The sequence below is a fragment of the Heterodontus francisci genome, chromosome 18 (genome assembly GCF_036365525.1).
Source record: "Heterodontus francisci isolate sHetFra1 chromosome 18, sHetFra1.hap1, whole genome shotgun sequence".
In the NCBI taxonomy this organism is placed as follows: Eukaryota; Metazoa; Chordata; class Chondrichthyes; order Heterodontiformes; family Heterodontidae; genus Heterodontus; species Heterodontus francisci.
Window position 1 is genome coordinate 54,144,312 of NC_090388.1, and position 21,437 is coordinate 54,165,748.

The 21,437-nt window shown below is 45.2% G+C and overlaps 1 protein-coding gene across 1 annotated transcript in view; it reads left to right on the forward strand.

Moving 5' to 3' along the window:
• cacna2d4a (calcium channel, voltage-dependent, alpha 2/delta subunit 4a) overlaps positions 1-21,437 on the forward strand; it is a 695,670-nt gene that overhangs the window by 113,422 nt on the left and 560,811 nt on the right. Inside the window, 2 exon segments of the mRNA XM_068051265.1 lie at positions 1,926-2,088; positions 4,379-4,510. Of these exon segments, the coding sequence (XP_067907366.1) occupies positions 1,926-2,088; positions 4,379-4,510 (295 nt within the window).

The window sequence follows — 21,437 nt, forward strand, 5'->3', positions numbered from 1 at the left end:
TCTGGAGTGGGACTTAAACCCACAACCTACTGACTTAGGCAAGAGTAATACCACTGAGTCATCAGCTGAATGAATTGGAACATAGGAAAGAACATAGGAACAAGAGTAGGCCATTCATCCCCTCAAACCTGCTTCACCATTCAATTAGATCATGGCTGATCTATATCTCAATTTTATTTACCTGCTTTGGTTCCATATCAGTAAAAAATATTGCTGAACAAGAATCGTCAATGAAATTGTGTTTCTGCCTTTTTCCTGTGTAAATTATCCACATAGCATTGATGAAAAAATGATGATGCACTTAATATCTAATCAGTAGATAGTTGTTGAATCTAATTTTGTTGTATTTATGAGATTAGCTGAGGATAATGAATCTTGATGATTTCATTGAGATGGGATAATTTACTGGATGTATCCTTAGTGTTATGATCCTGAGGTGCTGCTCTGTGGCCAGATAGCATTGTATCTCCTCTTATCTCTGTGGGAGGAGAGAAGGAACTTGGATATATAAAGCAAAACCTAATAGGCCTATTGTAGAGGGGGAGACAAAAGCAGAAAACAAACTGCTGTTCCAATTATTGGTTTGAGTCATTGTTACCAGTTATTATTTAATACACACTGCTCGATATCCATTTTAATGTTTGGAGTTTTGTTTAGAAGTAGAAGAAGACCCTGTCATCCAGTGTTTATGTGAGTTTTCACAACAGACAGTTGAGATGCAAAATTTATCAAATAGTAAAGAAGTTGGAATTGTAAAATTGTGAATGAAATAAAAAAGAAAACTTTGGCCAGAATTTTACGGCCCCCCAATGAGTGGGCTGGTGGCGGTGGCCAGAAAATTGAGTTGGAGGCAGGGGGTGCTGTTCCAGATGCCTTCCCACCTCCGCTGCAATTTTACGTGGGGCAGCAGCGGCGAGAAACGGTCCGTCCACCCCAGGCCAATCAAGGCCCTTGTGTGGCCAATTAACTGCCACTTAAGGACCTCCTCCTGCCGCCGCAGTATTATATCTGTGGCGGGTGGGCGACAAAGGCCCCAAGAACACTGCCAGTAAAATCTGGCTGCCTTCTTGCGGGCTGGGGGCCACTCCTGATCGGGCACCCTGTGCCTCATGGAGGGCTACCCCCGAAGCCCTAAATGCCCCCAATGCACAACACTACCCCCTCCCACTAACCGAACCCCCCCTTGCCTCGCCGGGGCCCGGCCAATTGTCCCTAGCGAGGCCACAAAAACTCACCTTTCTGGGGCCGTCCTTCCTCCTGAAGCTGCCACCCTCCCGGTGGCACTGCTGGGACTAAGAGCTGCCAGCCCGCTGTTTGGCCAGCAGCTCCATTAGGTGGGACCTCCCGCCTCAAGGATGTGGAAGTCCTGCCCAAGGCCAATAAAGAGCCTGGGGAGCAAAAACTCCCAGCGTGGCTCCCCAGGCCCAGCGGAAGTGGGCTCGCTACTGACTTCTTGGCAAGTAGGCAGGCCTCCCACCCAACGTTAAATTCCAGCCTTTGTCTTTAAAAATTGAGGCTGCATTGAAGATTCAAGGACTTCTTTCATTCCTGTCACCGACTGTTCACCCTATCTTTAGTTTGTTAAAGTTCTACTTAACACAAGTATATTGTTGCTCTTGTACAAAAATTATGTAAGTTTATCCATTGAGTAGTTGAGCTATATAGACCGGGTTCAATCCATGATCTATATTGAGTTGGGCGAAGTGATCAAGGGTGCATCATTTGGCCTAGAACCTCAGGTTAATGAGGAAACAAACTACCCAGGATCCCACTTCTGATCACCATCCAGAAACTTCGATTATTGAATGGATTCCAAATGTCGGCTGAAAGGTGAACTGTAGCTATATGTTGACAGCTGGGCAGTGAAACTGCAAAAAAAATGTATCCATGGTTTGTATTAACAAATATTTCTTTCTTCCCTGCAGTTTGATTATTACAATTCTGTGCTAATCAATGAAATAGATGAAAATAAGAATTATGTGGAACTTGGAAATGAGTTTATTTTGGAAGAAAATGAACATTTCAACAATTTGCCTGTGAACACCTCACTCAGTAATATACAAGTCCCAACTAATGTGTATAATAAAGGTAAAGTAAGCCAGTTTATTCTTTAGTATGTTTGTTATCATTTCTCTTTTCAGATGTTGATAGACTTGTTTGTTTTTGTCATTTTCTGCTCTTCCTGGCTCCTCAGCACTCCTGAGGACTGCTGCTGGCCCATAGAATCACAGAATCACAGAATTGTTACAGCATAGAAGGAGGCCATTCAGCCCATGGTTCTGCATTGGCTCTCCGAATGAGCAATTCACTTAGTTCCATTCCTCCGCCTTCTCCCCGTCACCCTGCACATTCTTCCTTTTCAGGTAACTGTCTAATTCCCTTTTGAATGCCTTGATTGAACCTACCTCCACCACACTCTCAGGCAGTGCACTCCAGATCCTGACCACTCGCTGCTTGAAGAAGTTTTTCCTCATATTGCTTCTGCTTCTTTTGTCAATCACTTCAATCTGTGCCCTCTCATTCTTGATCCTTTCACGAGTGGGGACAATTTTTCCCTATCCACTCTGTCCAGTCTCCTCATGATTTTGAATACCTCTATCAAATTTCCTGTCAGCTTTCTCTTCAAGGAAAACAGACCTAACTTCTCCAGCATATCTTCCTAACTGAAGTTCCTCATCCCTGGAACCATTCTCGTGAATCTTTTCTGAACTCTCTCCAACGCCTTCACATCTTTCCTAAAGTGCAATACCCAGAACTAGACACAATACACCAGCTGACGCTGAACTAGTGTCTTATACAAGTTCAACATAACCTCCTTGCTGTACGCTATGCCCCTATTAATAAAGCTTAGGATACTGTAGGCTTTATTAACTGCTCTCTCAACATGTCCTACCATCTTCAATGACTTATGCACATAAAACCCCAGGTCCCTCTGCTCTTGCACCCCATCATACCATCTTCCCTCTTCTTCTCTCCCCTCCCAGAATGACTGAGGTCTGCTGCTGGCATCACAGCCAGCACAAAATGGTGAGGACCCAACAGGTGAATAGCCACTGGACCCCTGGTTGACACCTATAACGGCTAAAATTATGCTGATGAGGTCTGAGGCCCAATTCTTTTGAGCCTTGAGCCTCCAGCATCTGGAAAGCACTCTGAGTACATCTCCTAATTCAAGCCTGTAAATGATCCTAAACCAGTTTCTAGCCTAATGATACAGGCATGAAATCATCGTAAAAATTAAACTTTGGAATATCTTCAAACAATCGTTAGTGTCATCTTCAGATTAACATTTTGAAAATTCCACAAAACTCAAGTAGCAATGGGAATTATTTTACTGCAAAAAACTGTCTGAGCACCATTAAACATATTCTTTGTAAACATATATTTTATAAATGTGTTAGTGGCATCTAGTGACAGGACATCAACACTGCATCAGCTTTTATTTTCATGTAGCGACAGCCTCTTGACTGGAATGCTTTCTATGCTGTCGACTTGGAATGGCCAAATATGCATTTAGACAGATGGCTTGATCTGACATTGCTTCTTGATTATCTGCAGCCTTGAAGTATGTGGATTCTGTCAGACAGCAGTTGTTGATTCACTGTGAATTTCTGGTTTGCAGTTGAAAGTGCTCCATTTTTAGTGAAAGCCCTTGAGCATCAAAGCTAATCACATGCTTCATCCTGCAAGGTTTACATTACCCAAATTTCTTTCTGGAGAAATTATAATATATTGGATAAATTGTGTAACCAACACATTTGAGAGATTGTTTCTGATAAGAGGATTAGTTCGGTGCTAGTGATGCAGAAGTCATGAAGCAAAAAAGAATTTCTTTGGCAAGTACCTTAGATAGGAACATCAGCCAAATAGGGTATATTTTCTGTTGAAACAGTACATTTCTGAAAAAATGACATAGACTTCCTGTATATCCGTGTAATGCCTATACAACAGTTTTTATATAACACAATCATTGGATTTCAAATGAACCAACTGCTACAATGCTTCCAATAATAAGAAATACACAGAAAGCACAATTTTCTAAAATAGTACAGATGGTACAGCAAATGTCAGTGAATTGAGTAACAGGCTGCCTATCACTCCTGTCCCACTGGAGGAATTTCAACAGCTCTTATGAGTCATAAGATGGAATTTGGAGTAGAAGTGAGGGCTTACTAATATCTGTCACACTTGGTTTTAATAACAAAACATGTTACTATAACCTATCCTCACTTTACATAACTGCAGTAACAGCAGCATCTGATGTCACAGTGACTGTAGTAAGAATGATACCGAAAGGAACTCTAGTCTGAATGATTCAATAATGCAGTAATTATAGAAGCGCACATCACTTAACTCTTACCTTATACCTTTATCACAGATCCTAATATTTTGAATGGAGCATACTGGTCGCAAGCATTAAACACAGTCTTTTATGAAAACTTCATGCAAGATCCAACTCTCACCTGGCAATATTTTGGAAGTTCCACAGGTTTCTTTAGACTATACCCAGGTAACCTTGTTAAAACTCTATAAAACACTAATGTTAACATTTTTGAAGGGATTGCTTTACAAACAAGGGATTGAAGGGATTCCATTTATGCACAATAACCCTTCCAATAGGAATCCCACTTTACATGATCTATATGATGGAGAAAGAAGAGCATCAGGAGGCTATAAGAGAAGGCAGATTAATCAGGCTGTGCCAGAGGAGCACAAGATCATCCTTGCACTAGCCATGCAGCAGGATATATTGACTTGAATGTACTTTGTCAGAGCTTTCCCAGGAGCTCTATCTCAGGAGGCTTCATTTCTGCTTGCTGCTGTAGTCAGATCTGCATCCAAGATCCACATCACGGACTCTGTGGCATAGCAAGTGACGACAGCTCTCAGTTTTAATGCCACATCAAACTTTTGTCAGATCAACCAATTTGCTATGCACTGCGCTGCCAGGTAAGGCACCAATGTTGTCTTTGCCAGGCCACCTCAATTTATACAATTTGACAGTGCTTCAGTACAGATGTTTGAGACGTCATGGGCTCCTCGGCAACCTGATCCTGCAAACATGCTTTAACAAGGTGCTGGTGGTTTGCTCCTTTCCAGTGATGCTATGAGGGCCACTCACATCAGTTTCTCTAATGATGTTGGAAAAAGGATTCTGGTTACTAGTGATTAATGGGAGAATGGACCTCACAAAATCAGAAAGATACTTGCGTCTTATGGGAGAGTCGATTAAACATTGTTTAGTTCCTTCAAGGTATTGCTCTGTAAACTTTGCAATCTGATTCACACATTTCCAGATGGTCCTCCAAGACTTGCAATTATTAATTCAGTGTCTCAGTATTGAAGTGACTGAATTGCTGGATCTCTCATAAAGTGGGGGAAGGCTTGCTTATGCTCCTGAGGCTGCCACTTTCTCCAGGTTTCTCTGAAATGAGTTGAACCCTCTCGAATGTTGATGCACTGCATGACTGTGGACGCCACCACTACCCTAACCTTGAAAAGATTGACGATAACATAGAAACATTAAAAAACAAATGGTATATACTGTTACAATACCACTGAAGACATGAAGGATGCATAATTAGCCTTGCTTGTGCCCACAACAACACCATATTGATGAAGGCGTCCGTGCACGCACAAATAACATCCACTGGAAGTGCACAGAGCAGGCAGATCATGGTGTCAGTTAGTGTGCAACACTGATTTGAAGCCATTGCTGCCATTTTTGAGCTCAGTACTCCAGCTGACACCCTGTCTTAAACTCCTTTGCCTTGTGATGAAGTCCACAGTCTTCTGGGCCAGTGGGGGAGCGTGTGTGAGCTGTTCTCTGAACAGATGACTTGTCGAATGTTCTGTTAGGTGCACTGACCCTGGTTTCAAAGCTATTTTGTTCTGAGACAGACCCTAACTGAAAGGGAAACTAAAACTGAAACAGAAACTGAAACAAAAAGTTAATGTATCTGAGAAAGTAGATGGTGATACTGGTGCATGTGATGAACCAGATGATGAGTCAGGATCTGAGAGTTCTCAGATTGAGCCTCCTGTGGTGAAGCGGGTGAATGCAGAAGTGTTGGAGTGTCTGGATGAGGTGCTACACCATCTACCTGATTAACAGAGGAAAGACATAGCTGACCTATTGAAGAACTATAAGTCTGTATGCGCAGATAAGCCAGGTCGTAATTCTCTGGCAATTCATGAGGTGGATGGAGTGGAAGCTAAACCAATTAAAAAAAAGCCCTACAGACTCAATCCCAACAAGTTGGTCAAAGTCAGGGAGAAGGTTCAATACATGTTAAAGAATAATATAATTGAACCCAGTCAAAGTAGTAGGAGTTCTCCTGTCACATTGGTACCAAAACCAGACAGTACTGAAAGATTCTGCATTGATTACCAAAAGGTTAATGTGGTAACTAAGATGGATTAATATCTGATCCCAAGGCTCGAGGACTGTATTGATAGCATGGGGAACTTGACCTTTGTTAACAAGATTGATTTGCTTAAGGGATATTGGCAAGTCCCCTTGACTAACCAAGCCAAAGAAATTTCTGCTTTTGTGACACCAGATGGTCTGTTCCAATGTAAACTCATGCCATTTGGTATGAAAAATGCCCCAACTACATTTCAAAAATTAATCAATCAAGTGATTGCTGGGTTGAGTAATTGTACATCAATGACCTTTTGGCATACAATGACACTTGGAGTGATCATGTCAGACATTTGAGAGCTCTATTTAACAGGCTGGCCAAAGCTAACCTTGTCATAAACCTGGCAAAGAGTGGGTTTGGTAAGGCCAAGGTCACTTATTTAGAACATATCATAGGTCAATGTCAAGTGTTACAAGAGGCCAAGATTCAGGCAGTATAAACTTTCCCAAGACAAAGAAAGAAGTGTTACAATTTCTGGGTATTTGTGGGTTCTACAAGAAATTTGTCTGCAATTTCAGCAAAGTAGTCACCCCATTAATAAATTTGTTAAAGATAAAGGTGAAATTCGAATGGTCAGAGTCATGCCAGATGGCATTTGAGAAGTTAAAGGCCATTTTGATGAAGGAACCAGTTCTTGCAGCCCCAGATTTTAATGCACTGCTGAAGAATTTTTTCCTGACTTCAAATTCATGCACAAACCATTGCTGCCAAACATGGGTACACTAGTAGGCTTTCCACTTGGAATAGAACTGGGAGAATGAGCAGGGGCCATGCAGAGCAGGACAAGCTGCATAAAGAGGTATGAGGGGGAGGGGGAAGAGGAGCAAGAGGAAGAGGAGGAAAAGGTAGCAGATGGAAGGCGGCAACCTAGACAGCCCTTTTCTGCCTGGGCTGATGAATCACAGAATCCTTACAGTGCAGAAGGATGCTATTCCGCCCTTTGTGTCCGCACTGCCTCTCCGAAAGAGCAATTCCCTCAGTTCCATTTCCCTGCCTTCTCCCCATAACCCTGCACATTCTTCCTTTTCATACAACAGTCTAATTCCCTTTTGAATGTTTCAATTGAACCTGCCTCCACCACACTCTCAGGCAGAGCATTCCAGACCTTAACCCTCATTGCGTGAAATAATTTTTCCTCATGTCACTTTTGCTGCTCTTACCAAATACTTTAAATCTGTGCCCTCTCATTCTCGATCCTTTCACAAGTAGGAACAGTTTCTCTCTCTCTACTCTGTCCAGATCACTCACGATTTTGAATACCTCTATCAAATCACCTCACAGCCTTCTCTTCTCCAAGGAAAACAGTCCTAACTTCTCCAATCTATCTTCAAAGCTGAAATTCCTCATCCCTGGAACCATTCTCGTGAATCTTTTCTGTACTCTCCCAATGCCCTCACGTCTTTCCTAAAGTGCGGTGCCCAGAACTGGACACAGTACTCCAGCTGAGGCCGAACTAGTGTCTTATACAAGTTCAACATAACTTGCTTGCCCTTGTACTCCATGCCCCTATTGATAAAGCCCAGGACACTGTATGCTTTATTAACCACTCTCTCAACCTATCCTGTCACCTTCAATGACTTATGCACATATACACCCAGGTCCCTCTGCTCCTGCAACCCTTTAGAATTGTACCTTTTATTCTATATTGTCTCTCCATGTTCTTCCTACCAAAATGAATCACTTCACATTGAACTTCATCTGCCACCTGTCTGCCGATTCCAACAACTTGTCTATGTCCTTTTGAAGTTCGACACTATCCTCCTCACAGTTCAAAATGTTTCCAAGTTTCGTATCATGTGCCCTGAACACCTAGGTCTAGGTCATTAATATATTTCAGGAAAAGCAAGTGTCCCAACACTGATCCCAGGGGAACTCCACTACAAACCTCCCGACAAACATCCAATAACCACTACTCTTTGTTACGTGTCACTCAGCCAATTTTGTATCCATGTTGCTACTGTCCCTTTTATTCCATGAGCTACAGGTTTGTTCACAAGTCTGTTGTGTGGCACTGTATCAAACGCTTTTTGAAAGTCCATGGACAGCATATTAACAGCATTGCCCCCATCAACCCTCTCTGTTACCTCCTCAAAAAACTCGAGCAAGTTAGTTAAACATGATTTTCCCTCAAGAAATCCATGCTGGCTTTCCTTATGACTATTGATTTTGTCCCGAATTATTTTTTCTAGAAGTGTTCCCACCACCAAAGTTAAAATGACTGGCCTGTAGTTGCTGGGCTTATCTTTACACCCTTTTTTGAACAAGGCTGTAATGTTTGCAATTCTCCAGTCCTCTGGCATCACTCCCGAGTCTAAGGAAGACTGAAAAATTATGGCCAGTGCCTCTGTGATTTCTACCCTCACTTCCCTCAATATCCTTGGATGCATCTCATCTGGTCCTAGTGCTTTATCCACTTTAAGTACAGACAGCCTATCTAATACTTCCTCTTTTATCAATTTTAAACCCCTCTAGTGTCTGACTTACCTCCTCTTTCAACATTGCCTGGGTTGCATCTTCTTCCTTGGTAAAGACAGATGCAAAGTTTTCATTTAATACCTCAGCAAATTGGCCCCACTCCTCCTTGTACCACCCTTTTACTATTTATATGCGTATAGAAAACTTTGTGATTTCCTTTAATGCTGGCTGCCAGTCTCTTTTCATGCCCTCTCTTTGCTTCTCTTATTTGCTTTTTCACTTCGCCTCTGGACCTTCTATATTCAGCCGGTTCTCAATAGTATTTTCTACCTGGCATCTGTCATCAGCACACTTTTTCTTCTTTATCTTAATCTCTACCTCTTTTGTCATCCAAGGAGCTCTGGATTTGTTTGCCCTACTTTTCCTCTTCGAGGGAACATACCTTGACTGTGCCGGAATGATCTCTTTATTGTCCTTCTTCGAGTTTTCCTGCCAGCTTTTGACTCCAATTTATTCACCCTAGGTCCATTCTTACCTCATTAAAGTTGGCTTTCCCCCAGTTACTTATTCTTATGTTGGATTACTCTTTGTCTTTTTACATAATCAGCCTAAACCTTATAATACAATGATCTCTTTCCACTAAATGGTGTCCTACTGATACTTGATCCACTTGGCCTACCTCATTCCCAAGAACCAGGTCTAGCAGTTCCTCCTTTCTCATTGGACTAGCAACATACTGTTGTAGAAAATTTTCTTGAACACTCTCTGGAAGTCTTGCCCCTCACTGCCCTTTACACTACTATTATCCCAGTCTATGTTTGTATAATTAAAGTCCCCCATTATAACTACACTATAATTTTTGCACCTCTGTAATTTCCTTGCAAATTTATTCCTCCACCTCCTTCCCACTAGCTGGTGGCCTATAGACAACACCAAGCAATGTAACCACAATTTCTTTTGTTCCTTAGCTCTAGCCAAATTGATTCTGTCCTCGACCCCTCTGGGACATCCTTTTTTCCAGCACTGCAATGCTCTCCTCAATCAATATCGCTACCCCTCCCCCTTTTTTCACTTTACTCTCTTTCCTGAACACCTTGTATCCAGGAATATTTAACACCCAGTCCTGCCCTTCTTTGAGCCAGGTCTCTGTTATAGCCACAACATCATATTTCCACATGGCAATCTGTGCCTGTACCTCACCAGTCTTATTAGCCACACACTGTGCATTCACATACATGCACATTAACCCTGATTCAGACTTTATTACTTTCTCCTTTACTCTGACCCCATCTAATAACTTACTATTCCCTACTCTCGTGCTGTCTATCTCCCCCAGTATTCTGTGCTCCTTGGTATTCCTGTCTGATACTTGCTCCTGGTTCCCACACCCTTGACAAGTTACCAGTTTTGCTTCCCTCCAACCTGAGCTCCCTCTCAGGTTCCGATCCCCCTGACAATTTAGTTTAAACCCTCCCCAACAGCTCTAGCAAATCTCCCTGCGAGGATATTCATCCCAGTTCTGGTAAGATGCAACCCATCCATCTTGTACAGGTCCTATCTGCCCCAGAACTGGTCCCAATATCTCAGAAATCTGATGCCCTCCCCCCTACACCAGGTCTCCAGCTACATGTTCAATCACTCAGTTCTCCTATTCCTAGGCTCACTTGCACATGAGACTGGGAGGAATCCTGAGATTACTGCTTTTGAGGTCCTGCTTTTTAATCTCCTTCCTAGCTCCCTAAAATCTGCTTTCAGGACCTCATTCCCCCTTCTTACCTCTGTCATTGGTATCAATGTGGACCACGACCTCTGGCTGTTCACCCTCCCCCAGAAGAATGTCATGCAACTGCTCCGTGACATACTTGACCCTGGCACCAGGGATGCAACACACCATCATGGAGTCACATTTACTGTCGCAGAAATGCCTGTCTGTTCCCCTAACTAACGAATCCCCTCTTCTTCCTTCCCTCCTGTGCAGCTGAGCCACCTGTGGTGTCACAAACTTGGCTCTGACTGCAGTCCTCTGAGGAACCATCACCCTCACCAGTATCCAAAATGGAAAACTGATTAGTGAGTGAGATCATATCAGGGAACTCCTGCACTACCTGCCTGGTTCTCTTAGACTGCCTGGCGGTCACCCATTCCCTATCTGCCTGATTGCTCCTAACCTGTGGTTTGACCACCTCCCTAAATGTGCTATCCATGTAGTCCTCCGTTTCGCGGATGCACAACAGTGACTCCAGCCGCCGCTCGAGTTCCGAAACCCAGAGCTCAAGCTTCTGCAGCTGGTGACACTTCCTGCAGATGTGTTTGTCTAGGACACCTGGTGCATCCATGTCTTCCCACATGCCACAGGCTATAGATTCACTCGGCAGAGCTGCCCTGCCATAGCTTAACATTACAGACTATTTATTATATGTAGAAGAGCTTAACATTTACTCACCAACCAGCTCTTTCCACTGCAGCAAAGCAATAACCTAACACTGGAGGGTTAAAAATGTAGAAAAAAGTAGAAAAATGGAGCAGCTCCTCACTCTTCACCGAACATGCCACACACCAAACTCGAATCTCCACACTCAGCTTGCAATCTGCATGAATTACTTTGATACCAGTAACCCCAATTCCCCATTCACAAAGTTTCAGACTCCATACCATCCCTCTGCCACTGACCATTGCCACCCTGGCCACAATGCAAAGATAATAGCCACTTGAAAATAAACATTACAAACACATGTATAAACAAAATCATGCCATAGTGCATACAACTGTAAACTATTAACCCTTGTGCATTCCCTTAGTGCCTGTCATAGAGTTATACAGCACAGAAACAGGCCCTTCAGCCTATCGTGTCCATGCTGGCCATAAAGCACCTCTCTATTCTAATCCCATTTTCCAGCACTTGGCCCGTAGTCTTGTAGGCTATGGTGTTTCAAGTGTTCATCTAGATACTTCTAAAATGTTGTGAGGGTTCCTATCTCTACCACCCCTTCAGGCAGTGTGTTCCAGATTCCAACCACCCTCTGGGTGAAAACATTTTTCCTCAAATCCCCTGTAAACCTTCTGCCCCTTTCCTGAAATCTATGCCCCCTGGTTATTGATCCCTCCGCTAAAGGAAAAAATATCTTCCTATCTACCCTATCTATGCCCCTTATAATTTTGTATACCTCAATCAGGACCCCCTCAGCCTTCTCTGCTCTCAGAAAAACAACCCTAGCCTATCCAATCTCTCTTCATAGCTGAAATGGTCCAGCCCAGGCAACATCCTGGTGAATCTCCTCTGCACCCTCTCCAATGCAATCACATCCTTCCGTTAGTGTGGTGACCAGAATGGTACACGGTACTCCAACTGTGACCAAACTAGCGTTTTATGCAGCTCCATCATAACCTCCCTGCTTTTATATTCTATGCCTCAGCTAATAAAGGCAAACATCCCATATGCCTTCCAAACCACCTTATCTACCTGTGCTGCTGCCTTCAGTGATCTATGGACAAGTACACCAAGGTCCCTCTGACCCTGTGTACTTCCTAGGGTCCTACTATCCATTGTATAGTCCCTTGCATTGTTATTCCTCCCAAAATCCATCACCTCACACTTCTCAGGATTAAATTCCATTTGCCACTGCTCTGCCCATCTTACCAGCCCGTCTATATCGTCCTGTAATCTAAGGCTTTCCTCCTCACTATTTACGACATCACCAATTTTCATGTTATCTGCGAACTTACTGATCATACCTCCTATATTCATGTCTAAATTATAAATATACGCTACAAACAGCAAGGGTCCCAGCACCAATCCCTGTGTTACACCATTGGTCACAGGCTTCCAATTGCAAAAACAACCCTTGAGCATCACCCTCTGCCGCCCCTGCCACTAAGCCAATTTTGGATCCAATTTGCCAAATTGCCCTGGATTCCATGGGCTCTTATCTTCTTAACCAATTTCCCATGTCGGACCTTATCAAAAGACTTACTGAAGTTCATGTAGACGACATCAACTGCTTTACCCTCATCTACACATTTAGTCACCTCTTCGAAAAATTCAATCAAGTTTGTTAGACATGATCTCCCCCTGACAAAACCATGCTGACGATCCTTGATTAATCCTTGTCTCTCCAAGTGGAGATTAATCCTGTCCCTCAGAATTTTTTCCAGTAGTTTCCCTACCACTGATGTTAGACTCACTAGCCTGTAATTACCTGGTTTATCCCTGCTACCCTTCTTGAATAATGGTACCACATTCGCTGTCCTCCAGTCCTCTGGCACCTCTCCTGTGGCCAGAGAGGATTCGAAAATTTGTGTCAGAGCCACTGCTATCTCCTCCCTTGCCTCACACAACAGCCTGGGATACATCTCATCTGGGCCTGGGGATTTATCCACTTTGAAGCCCGCTAAAACCGTTAATACCTCCTCCCTTTCAATGCGAATTTGTTCGAATATATAACAATCCCCCTCCCTGATCTCTGCACCTACATCGTCCTTCTCCATAGTGAACACAGATGAAAAGTAATAATTTAAAACCTCACCTATGTCCTCCGGCTCCAGACCCAGATTGCCACTTTGGTCCCCAATGGGCCCTAATCTTTCCCTGGTTATCCTCTTGCCCTTAATATACTTATACAATGCCTTGGGATTTTCCTTTATCTTGCCCGCCAGTGTTTTTTCAAGCCCCCTCTTCACTCTCCTCATTACTTTTTTAAGTACCCCCTCACTCTTTCTGGACTCCTCTCGGGCCTCTGCTGTTTTCAGCCCTCAATCTGCCATAAGCCTCCTTTTCTTTCCTTATCCAATCCTCTATATCCCTTAACATCCATGGGTCCCTCGACTTGTTGGTCCTCCCCTTCACCTTTATGGGAACATGTTGGCCCTGAACTCTCACTATTTCCTTTTTGAATAACTCCCACTGGTCTGATATAGACTTTCCGACAAGTAGCTGCTCCTAGTCCACTTTGGCCAGATCCTGTTTTATCATATTGAAATCGGCCTTCCCCCGGTTCAGTAACTTTATTTCCTGTCCATTTTTTTCCTTTTCCACATGGTCACTATCCGAGAAATGCTCCCCCACTGACACTTCTACCACTTGTCCAGCCTCATTCCTTTGGATTAGGCCCAATACTGCCCCTTCTCTTGTAGGACTTTTCCATGTGTAGGCTCAAAAAGCTCTCCTGTATGTACTTTAAGAATTCTTCCCCCTTTTAAGCCTTTTGCACTGACTATCCAAGTTAATATTGGGGAAGTTGAAATCCCCTACTATTATTACCCTATTATTTTTACACCTCTCTGAGATTTTCCTACATGTCTGCACTTCTATCTCTGGCTGTTTGGAGGCCTGTAGTACACTCCCAGCCTAGTGATTGCCCCTTTTTGTTTTTAAGTTCTACCCATATGGCCTCATTTGAGGAACCTTCAGAGATATCATCCCTCCTTACTACAGTAATTGAATCCTTGATCAATAGTACAATGCCTGCTTTTTTAAAAATTCATTCATGGGAAGTGGGTGTCACCGGCTATGCCAGCATTTATTGCCCATCCCTAATTGCCCTTGAAAAGGTGGTGGTGAGATGCCTTCTTGAACTGTTGCAGTCCATGTGAGGTAGGTACACCCACAGTGCTGTTAGGAAGGGAGTTCCAGGATTTTGACCCAGCGACAGTGAAGGATCGGTGATATAGTTCCATGTCAGGATGGTGTGTGACTTGGACGGGAACTTGCAGGTGGTGATGTTCCCATGCATCTGCTGATCTTGTCCTTTGAGGTGGTAGAGGTCGCGGGTTTGGAAGGTGCTGTCTAAGGAGCCTTGGTGCGTTGCTGCAGTGCATCTTGTGGATGGTACACACTGCTGCCAATGTGCATCGGTGGTGGAGGGAGTGAATGTTTGTAGATGGTGTGCCAATCAAGAGGACTGCTTTGTTCTGGATGGTGTTGAGCTTCTTGAGTGTTGGAGCTGCACCCATCCAGGCAAGTGGAGAGTATTCCATCACACTCCTGACTTGTGCCTTGTAGATGGTGGACAGGCTTTGGGGAGTCAGGAGGTGAGTTACTCGCCGCAGGAGTCCTAGCCTCTGATCTGCTCTTGTAGCCACGGTACTTATATGGCTACTCCAGTTCAGTTTCTGGTCAATGGTAACCCCTAGGATGTTGATAGTGGGGGTTTCAGCGAGGGTGATGCCATTGAATGTCAAGGGGAGATGGTTAGATTCTCTCTTGTTCGAAACAGTCATTGCCTGGCACTTGTGTGGCGCGAATATTACTTGCCACTTATCAGTCCAAGCCTGGATATTGTCCAGGTCTTGCTGCATTTCTACACGGACTGCTTCAGTGTTTGAGGAGTCGCGAATGGTGCTGAACATTGTGCAATCATCAGCAAACATCCCCACTTCTGACCTTATGATTGAAGGAAGGTCATTGATGAAACAACTGAAGATGGTTGGGCCTAGGACACTACCCTGAGGAACTCCTGCAGTGATGTCCTGGAGCTCAGATGATTGACCCCCAACAACCACAACCATTTTCTTTTGTGCTAGGTACGACTGTAACCAGCAGAGAGTTTTCCCCCTGATTCCCATTGACTCCAGCTTTGCTCGGACTCCTTGATGCCATACTCGGTCAAATGCTGCTTTGATGTCAAGGGCAGTCACTCTCACCTCACCTCTTAGTTCAGCTCTTTTGTCCATTTTTGAACCAAGGCTTTAATGAGGTCAGGTGCTGAGTGGCCCTGTCGGAACCCAAACTGGGTATCACTGAGCAGGTTATTGCTAAGCAAGTGCTGCTTGATGGCACTGTTGATGACACCTTGTTGATGATTGAGAGTAGGCAGATGGGGCGGTAATTGGCTGGTTTGGACTTGTCCTGCTTTTTGTGTATAAGACATACCTGAGCAATTTTCCATATTGCCGGGTAGATGCCAGTGCTGTAGCTATACTGGAACAGCTTGGCTAGGGGTGCAGCAAGTTCTGGAGCACAGGTCTTCAGTACTATTGCCGGAATATTGTCAGGGCCCATAGCCTTTGTAGTATCCAGTGCCTTCAGTCCTTTCTTGATATCACGCGGAGTGAATCGAATTGGCTGAAGTCTGGCATCTGTGATGCTGGGGACTTCAGAAGGAGGCCGAGATGGATCATCAACTCGGCACTTCTGCCTGAAGATTGTTGCAAATGCTTCAGCCTTATCTTTCGCACTGATGTGCTGGGCTCCCCCATCATTGAGGATGGGGATATTTGTGGAGCCACCTCCTCCAGTTAGTTGTTTAATTGTCCACCACCATTCACGGCTGGATGTGGCAGGACTGCAGAGCTTAGATCTGATCCGTTGCTTATGGGATCGCTTAGCTCTGTCTATTGCATGCTGCTTATGCAGTTTGGCATGCAAGTAGTCCTGGGTTGTCGCTTCACCATTTTGAGGTATGCCTGATGCTGCTCTAGGCCTGCCCTCCTGCACTCTTCATTGAACCAGGATTGGTCTCCTGGCTTGCTGGTAATGATAGAGTGGGGGATATGTCGGGCCATGAGGTTACAGATTGTGGTTGTGTACAGTTCTACTGCTGCTGATGGCCCACAGCACCTCATGGATGCCCAGTTTTGCATTGCTAGATCTGTTCGAAATCTATCCCATTTAGCACGGTGATAGTGCCACACAACACAATGGACAGTATCCTCAATGTGAAGGCGGGACTTCGTCTCCACAAGGACTGTGCGGTGGTCACTCGTACCAATACAGTCATGGACAGAAGCATCTGCGGCAGGCAGATTGGTGAGAACAAGGTCAAGTTTGTTTTTCTCTCTTGTTAGTTCTCTCACCACCTGCCGCAGACCCAGTCTAGCAGTTATGTCCTTTAGGGCTCGACCAGCTCGGTCAGTAGTAGTGCTACAGAGCCACTCTTGGTGATGGACATTGAAGTCCCCCGCCCAGAGTACATTTTGTGCCCTTGCCACCCTCAGTGCTTCCTCCAAGTGGTGTTCAACATGGAAGAGTACTGACTTATCAGCTGAAGGTGGGCGGTAGGTGTAATCAGTAGAAAGTTACCTTGCCCATGTTTGACCTGATGCCATGAGACTTCATGGGGTCCAGAGTTGATGTTGAGGACTCCCAGGGCAATACCCTCCCTACTGTAGTCCACTGTCCCGTCACCTCTGTTGGGTCTGTCCTGCCGGTGGGACAGGACATACCCAGGGATAGTGATGGCAGTGTCTGGGACATTGTCTGTAAGGTATGATTCTGGAAGTATGACTGTGTCAGGCTGTTGCTTGACTAGTCTGTGGGACAGCTCTCCCAACTTTGGCACAAGCCCCTAGATGTTAGTCAGGAGGACTTTGCAGGGTCGACAGGGCTGGGTTTGCCGTTGTCGTTTCTGGTGCCTAGGTCGATGCCGGTTGGTCCGTCCGGTTTCATTCATTTTTATTGACTTTGTAGCGGTTAGGTACAACTGAGTGGCTTACTAGGCCATTTCAGAGGGCATGTAAGAGTTAACTACATTGCTGTGGGTCTGGAGTCACATGTAGGCCGGACCAGGTAAGGACAGCAGATTTCCTTCCCTAGAAGACATTAGTGAACCAGATGGGTTTTTACAACAATCGACAATGATTTCATGGCCATCATTAGACTAGCTTTTAATTCCATAATTATTAATTAAATTCAAATTCCACCTTCTGCTGTGGTGGGATTCGAACCCATGTCTCCAGATCAATACACTGGGTCTCTGGGTTACTAGTTCAGTGATAATACCACTATGCCACCGCCGCCCCACCTCCTTTTTACACCCCTCCTCTGTCATGCCTGAGGATTCTATATTCTGGAATATTGAGCTGCCAGCCCTGCCCTTCCCTCAACCATGTCTCTGTGATAGCAATAATATCATACTCCCATGTGTTAATCAACACCCTCAATTCATCTGCCTTACTTGAAAGACACCTTGCGGTAAAATAGATGCAATCCAGCCTTGTATTATTCGCTTGTGCCTTAACAGGTCTATATTTGCGCTACCTTCCAGATTGATTTAATTTCTCTTCTATATTTGGCTGCGCATCACTCCCTACTGTACCTCCACTCTGTATCCCATCCCCCTGCCAAATTAGTTTAAAACCACCCAAAAGCACTCGTAAACCTCCCAGCAAGGATGTTGGTCCCGTTCCGGTTCAGGTACAACTCGTCCAACTTGTACAGGTCCCACCCAGTGATCCAAACAGACCCAGTGATCCAGGAAACTAAAGCCCTCCCTCCTACAGCATGTCGTCAGCCATGCATTCATCTGTTCTATCCTCCTATTCCTATACTCACTGGCATGTGACACCGGGAGTAATCCAGAGATTACAAACTTTGAGGCCTTGCTTTTTAATCAGCTTCCTAGCTCTCTAAATTCTTGTTGCAGGACCTCATCTCTCTTTCTACCTATGTCGTTGGTACCAATGTGAACCATGACCTCTGACTGTTCATCCTCCCCCTTCAGAATGTTCTGCAGCCGCTCCGTGACATCTTTGACCCGAGCACCAGGGAGGCAACATACTATCCTGGAGTCACATTTTCTGCCACAGAAATACCTATCTGTACCCCTTACAATAGAATCCCTATCACTATAGCTCTCCCACTCTTTTTCCTTCCCTCCTGTGCAGCTGAGCCACCCATGGTATCACAGACCTGGCCTTTGCTGCATTCCCCTGAGAAGCTATCTCCCCCAACAGTATTCAAAACGGAATATCTCTTCGATAGGGAGATGGACCCAGGGGACTCTTGCACTATCCGCCTAGTTCTTCCACTCTGCCTGGCGGTCACCCATTCCCTTTCTGCCTGAGCAGTCTTTACCTGCGGTGTGACCACCTCCTTGTACGTGCTATCCACGATGATCTCAGCCTCAAGAATGCTCCATAGTGTCCCCAGCCATCACTCCAGATCTGAAACGTGGATTTCAAGTAGTTGCAGCTGGAGACACTTCCCGCACACATGTTCACCCTGGACACTGGAAGTGTCCCTGATTTCCCACATTGCACAGGAGGAGCTCCACGTTGCAGAGCTGCCCTGCCATGACTTACCCTTAATTTACTCAAAAATTTGAGATTATTTCCACTCGGGACCTTGATTCCCTCAAAACCACTCCTTACTATTTAAAAAAAAGGGTCCTAATGCCCCTATTCAGCTATGCCAGTAGCTGCAGCATAGCTGGTGGAAGGCTGCTGACTTTCAGTGGAGGAGACTGCAATTGACCTTGGAGGACGACCTCGAGCAGCTTTGGGCTGAGACAGCTAGGCTTCACACTGCATGATCTTGGCATGGGCAGCAGCAATCTGGGCTGGCTGAATGACAGGCAATAGCAAGGGCACTGATGGAGTGGCAGAGGTGGGATTACAAATGCTGTCATCCTGATAGAAGCAGCAGGTTCATGCTCCGTGGAAAGATTGCCACTCCCCCCAAGGCGGCACCTCAGCAATCCGAGTAATCAGTTGGAGGACATTGTGCAGGACTGCCATGACTTCCTGGAAGCCCTTTGAACATTGCTATCTACAGTCATGATGGCAGCAGTGTAAGCTTGCATGGCAGGAAGCTGACCCTGCACGACTTCTGGTAGAAGCTTCTTTGCTGTAATAGATGCTGAGACATTGGCCATCAGATGCTGCATTATGGTCAGGTGCACAAGTGTGCTAATGAAGTTGGCCACCACATACATGTTGGAAGGGATGGGTTCACTCCAAGTTGGGCCCGTACAGTGCTCCTTCACATCAACTGTAGGCTTTCTGGCAAGCTTCCCAATGCACCAAGCATTTAATTGTGCATACCCATCAACCTTCTTCTGTTCCCTGCGCCATCAAATTCTTCCTCAGAGTCCTGTGCAGCAGAACACATGTGCGACTTGGCCCCTGCTCTCTGCTTTTCCCCTTGACCTGGTTGTAGGGCATTCCTTCCTGGCGTCTCACCAGGAATGAACTGAATTCCAGAGATGAGGTGAGAGTTACTGCCCTTGACATCAAGGCAGCATTTGACCGAGTGTGACATCAAGGAGCCCTAGCAAAGTTCAAGTCAGTGGGAATCAGGGGAATACTTTCCACTGGTTGGAGTCATACCTGGCAAAAAGGAAGAATCGGGTTGTTGGAGGCCAAACATCAAAGCCACAGAACATCACTGTAGGAGTTCTTCAGGGTAGTGTCCTAGGTCCAACCATCTTAGCTGCTTCATCAATGACCTTCCCTCCAACATAAGGTCAGAAGTGGGGATCTTTGCTGATGGACAAGGTTCAGTACCATTCGCGACTCCTCAGATACTGAAGCAATCCATGTCCACATGTAGCAAGACCTGGGCAACATTCAGGCTTGGACTGATAAGTGACAAGTAAAATTTACGCCACAGAAGTGTCAGCCAATGACCATCTCCAACATGAGAGAATCTAACCATCTCCCCTTGACATTCAATGGCTGTACCATCGCTCAATTCCCCACCATCAACCTCCTGGTGGTTACCATTGACCAGAAACATAACTGGACCAGCCATATAAATATTCAGGCTACAAGAGTGGGTCAGAGGCTGGGAATTCTGTGGTGAGAAACTCACCTCCAGACTCCCCAAAGCCTGTCCACCATCTACAAGGCACAAGTCAGGACTGTGATGGAATACTCATAGAGAGATACAGCACCGAAACAGGCCCTTCAGCCCAACGAGTCCGCTTCCACGATCAACCACCCTCAACTTGCCTGAATGAGTGCAGCTCCAAAACCACTCAAGAAGCTCGACACCATCCAGGACAAAGCAGCCACTGATTTGGCACCCCATCCACAAGCTTAAACATTCAATCCCTCCAACACCAGCGCACAGTGACAGCAGTGTGTATCATCAACAAGATGCATTGCAGCAACTTGCCAGTCTTCCTTCGATTGCACCTTCCAAATCTGTGACCTTTACCACTTAAAAGGACAAGAACAGCAGACGCATGGGAACATCATCTGCAAGTTCCCCTCCAAGACATACACCATCCTGACTTGGAACTGTATTGCTGTTCCTTCACTGTTGCTGGGTCAAAAACCTGGAACTGCCTTCCTAACAACACTGTGGGTGCACCTACACCACATGGACTGCAGCAGTTCAAGAAGACAGCTCACCACCACCATCTCAAGAGCAATTAGGAATGACCGACAAATGCTGGCCTAGGCAGTGCCGCTCACATCCCATGAATGAATAAAAATGAAGTGCAGATCCTGCTTCGATACCATCCTCTAAATTATGTGCAATGTCAATATGTGAGCTGGTGGCTGCCAGTGTGAAACTGTGACTGTGTCATCATCAATACTGTCTTCTTGCTGTTCCTCCACTGCCTGGCCATGTTGCACTTCTTGGGTATCTGAAAAAGAAAGACACAAGGGTAAAGTTTTGGTCAGGAATGGAGGGTGGGGGGCAAGTAAGAGGTGCATGCTTACACCATCTGCAGCTTTTAAGATTGTGTGATGAGGAGGAAGTGGAATGTGAGAGGGAGGATTGAGCATGGGAATATCATCTTCGCTTGATTCAGCCCTGCTGCTGGCCATGAGTTCAGAAGTTCCCATTCCAAATTGGTCAGCACCCTCTCTTCCATGGAGGTGAGGACAGGCAGGAGCTTCTGTCCCCTCTGGTTAAATGCCACCTGTCCT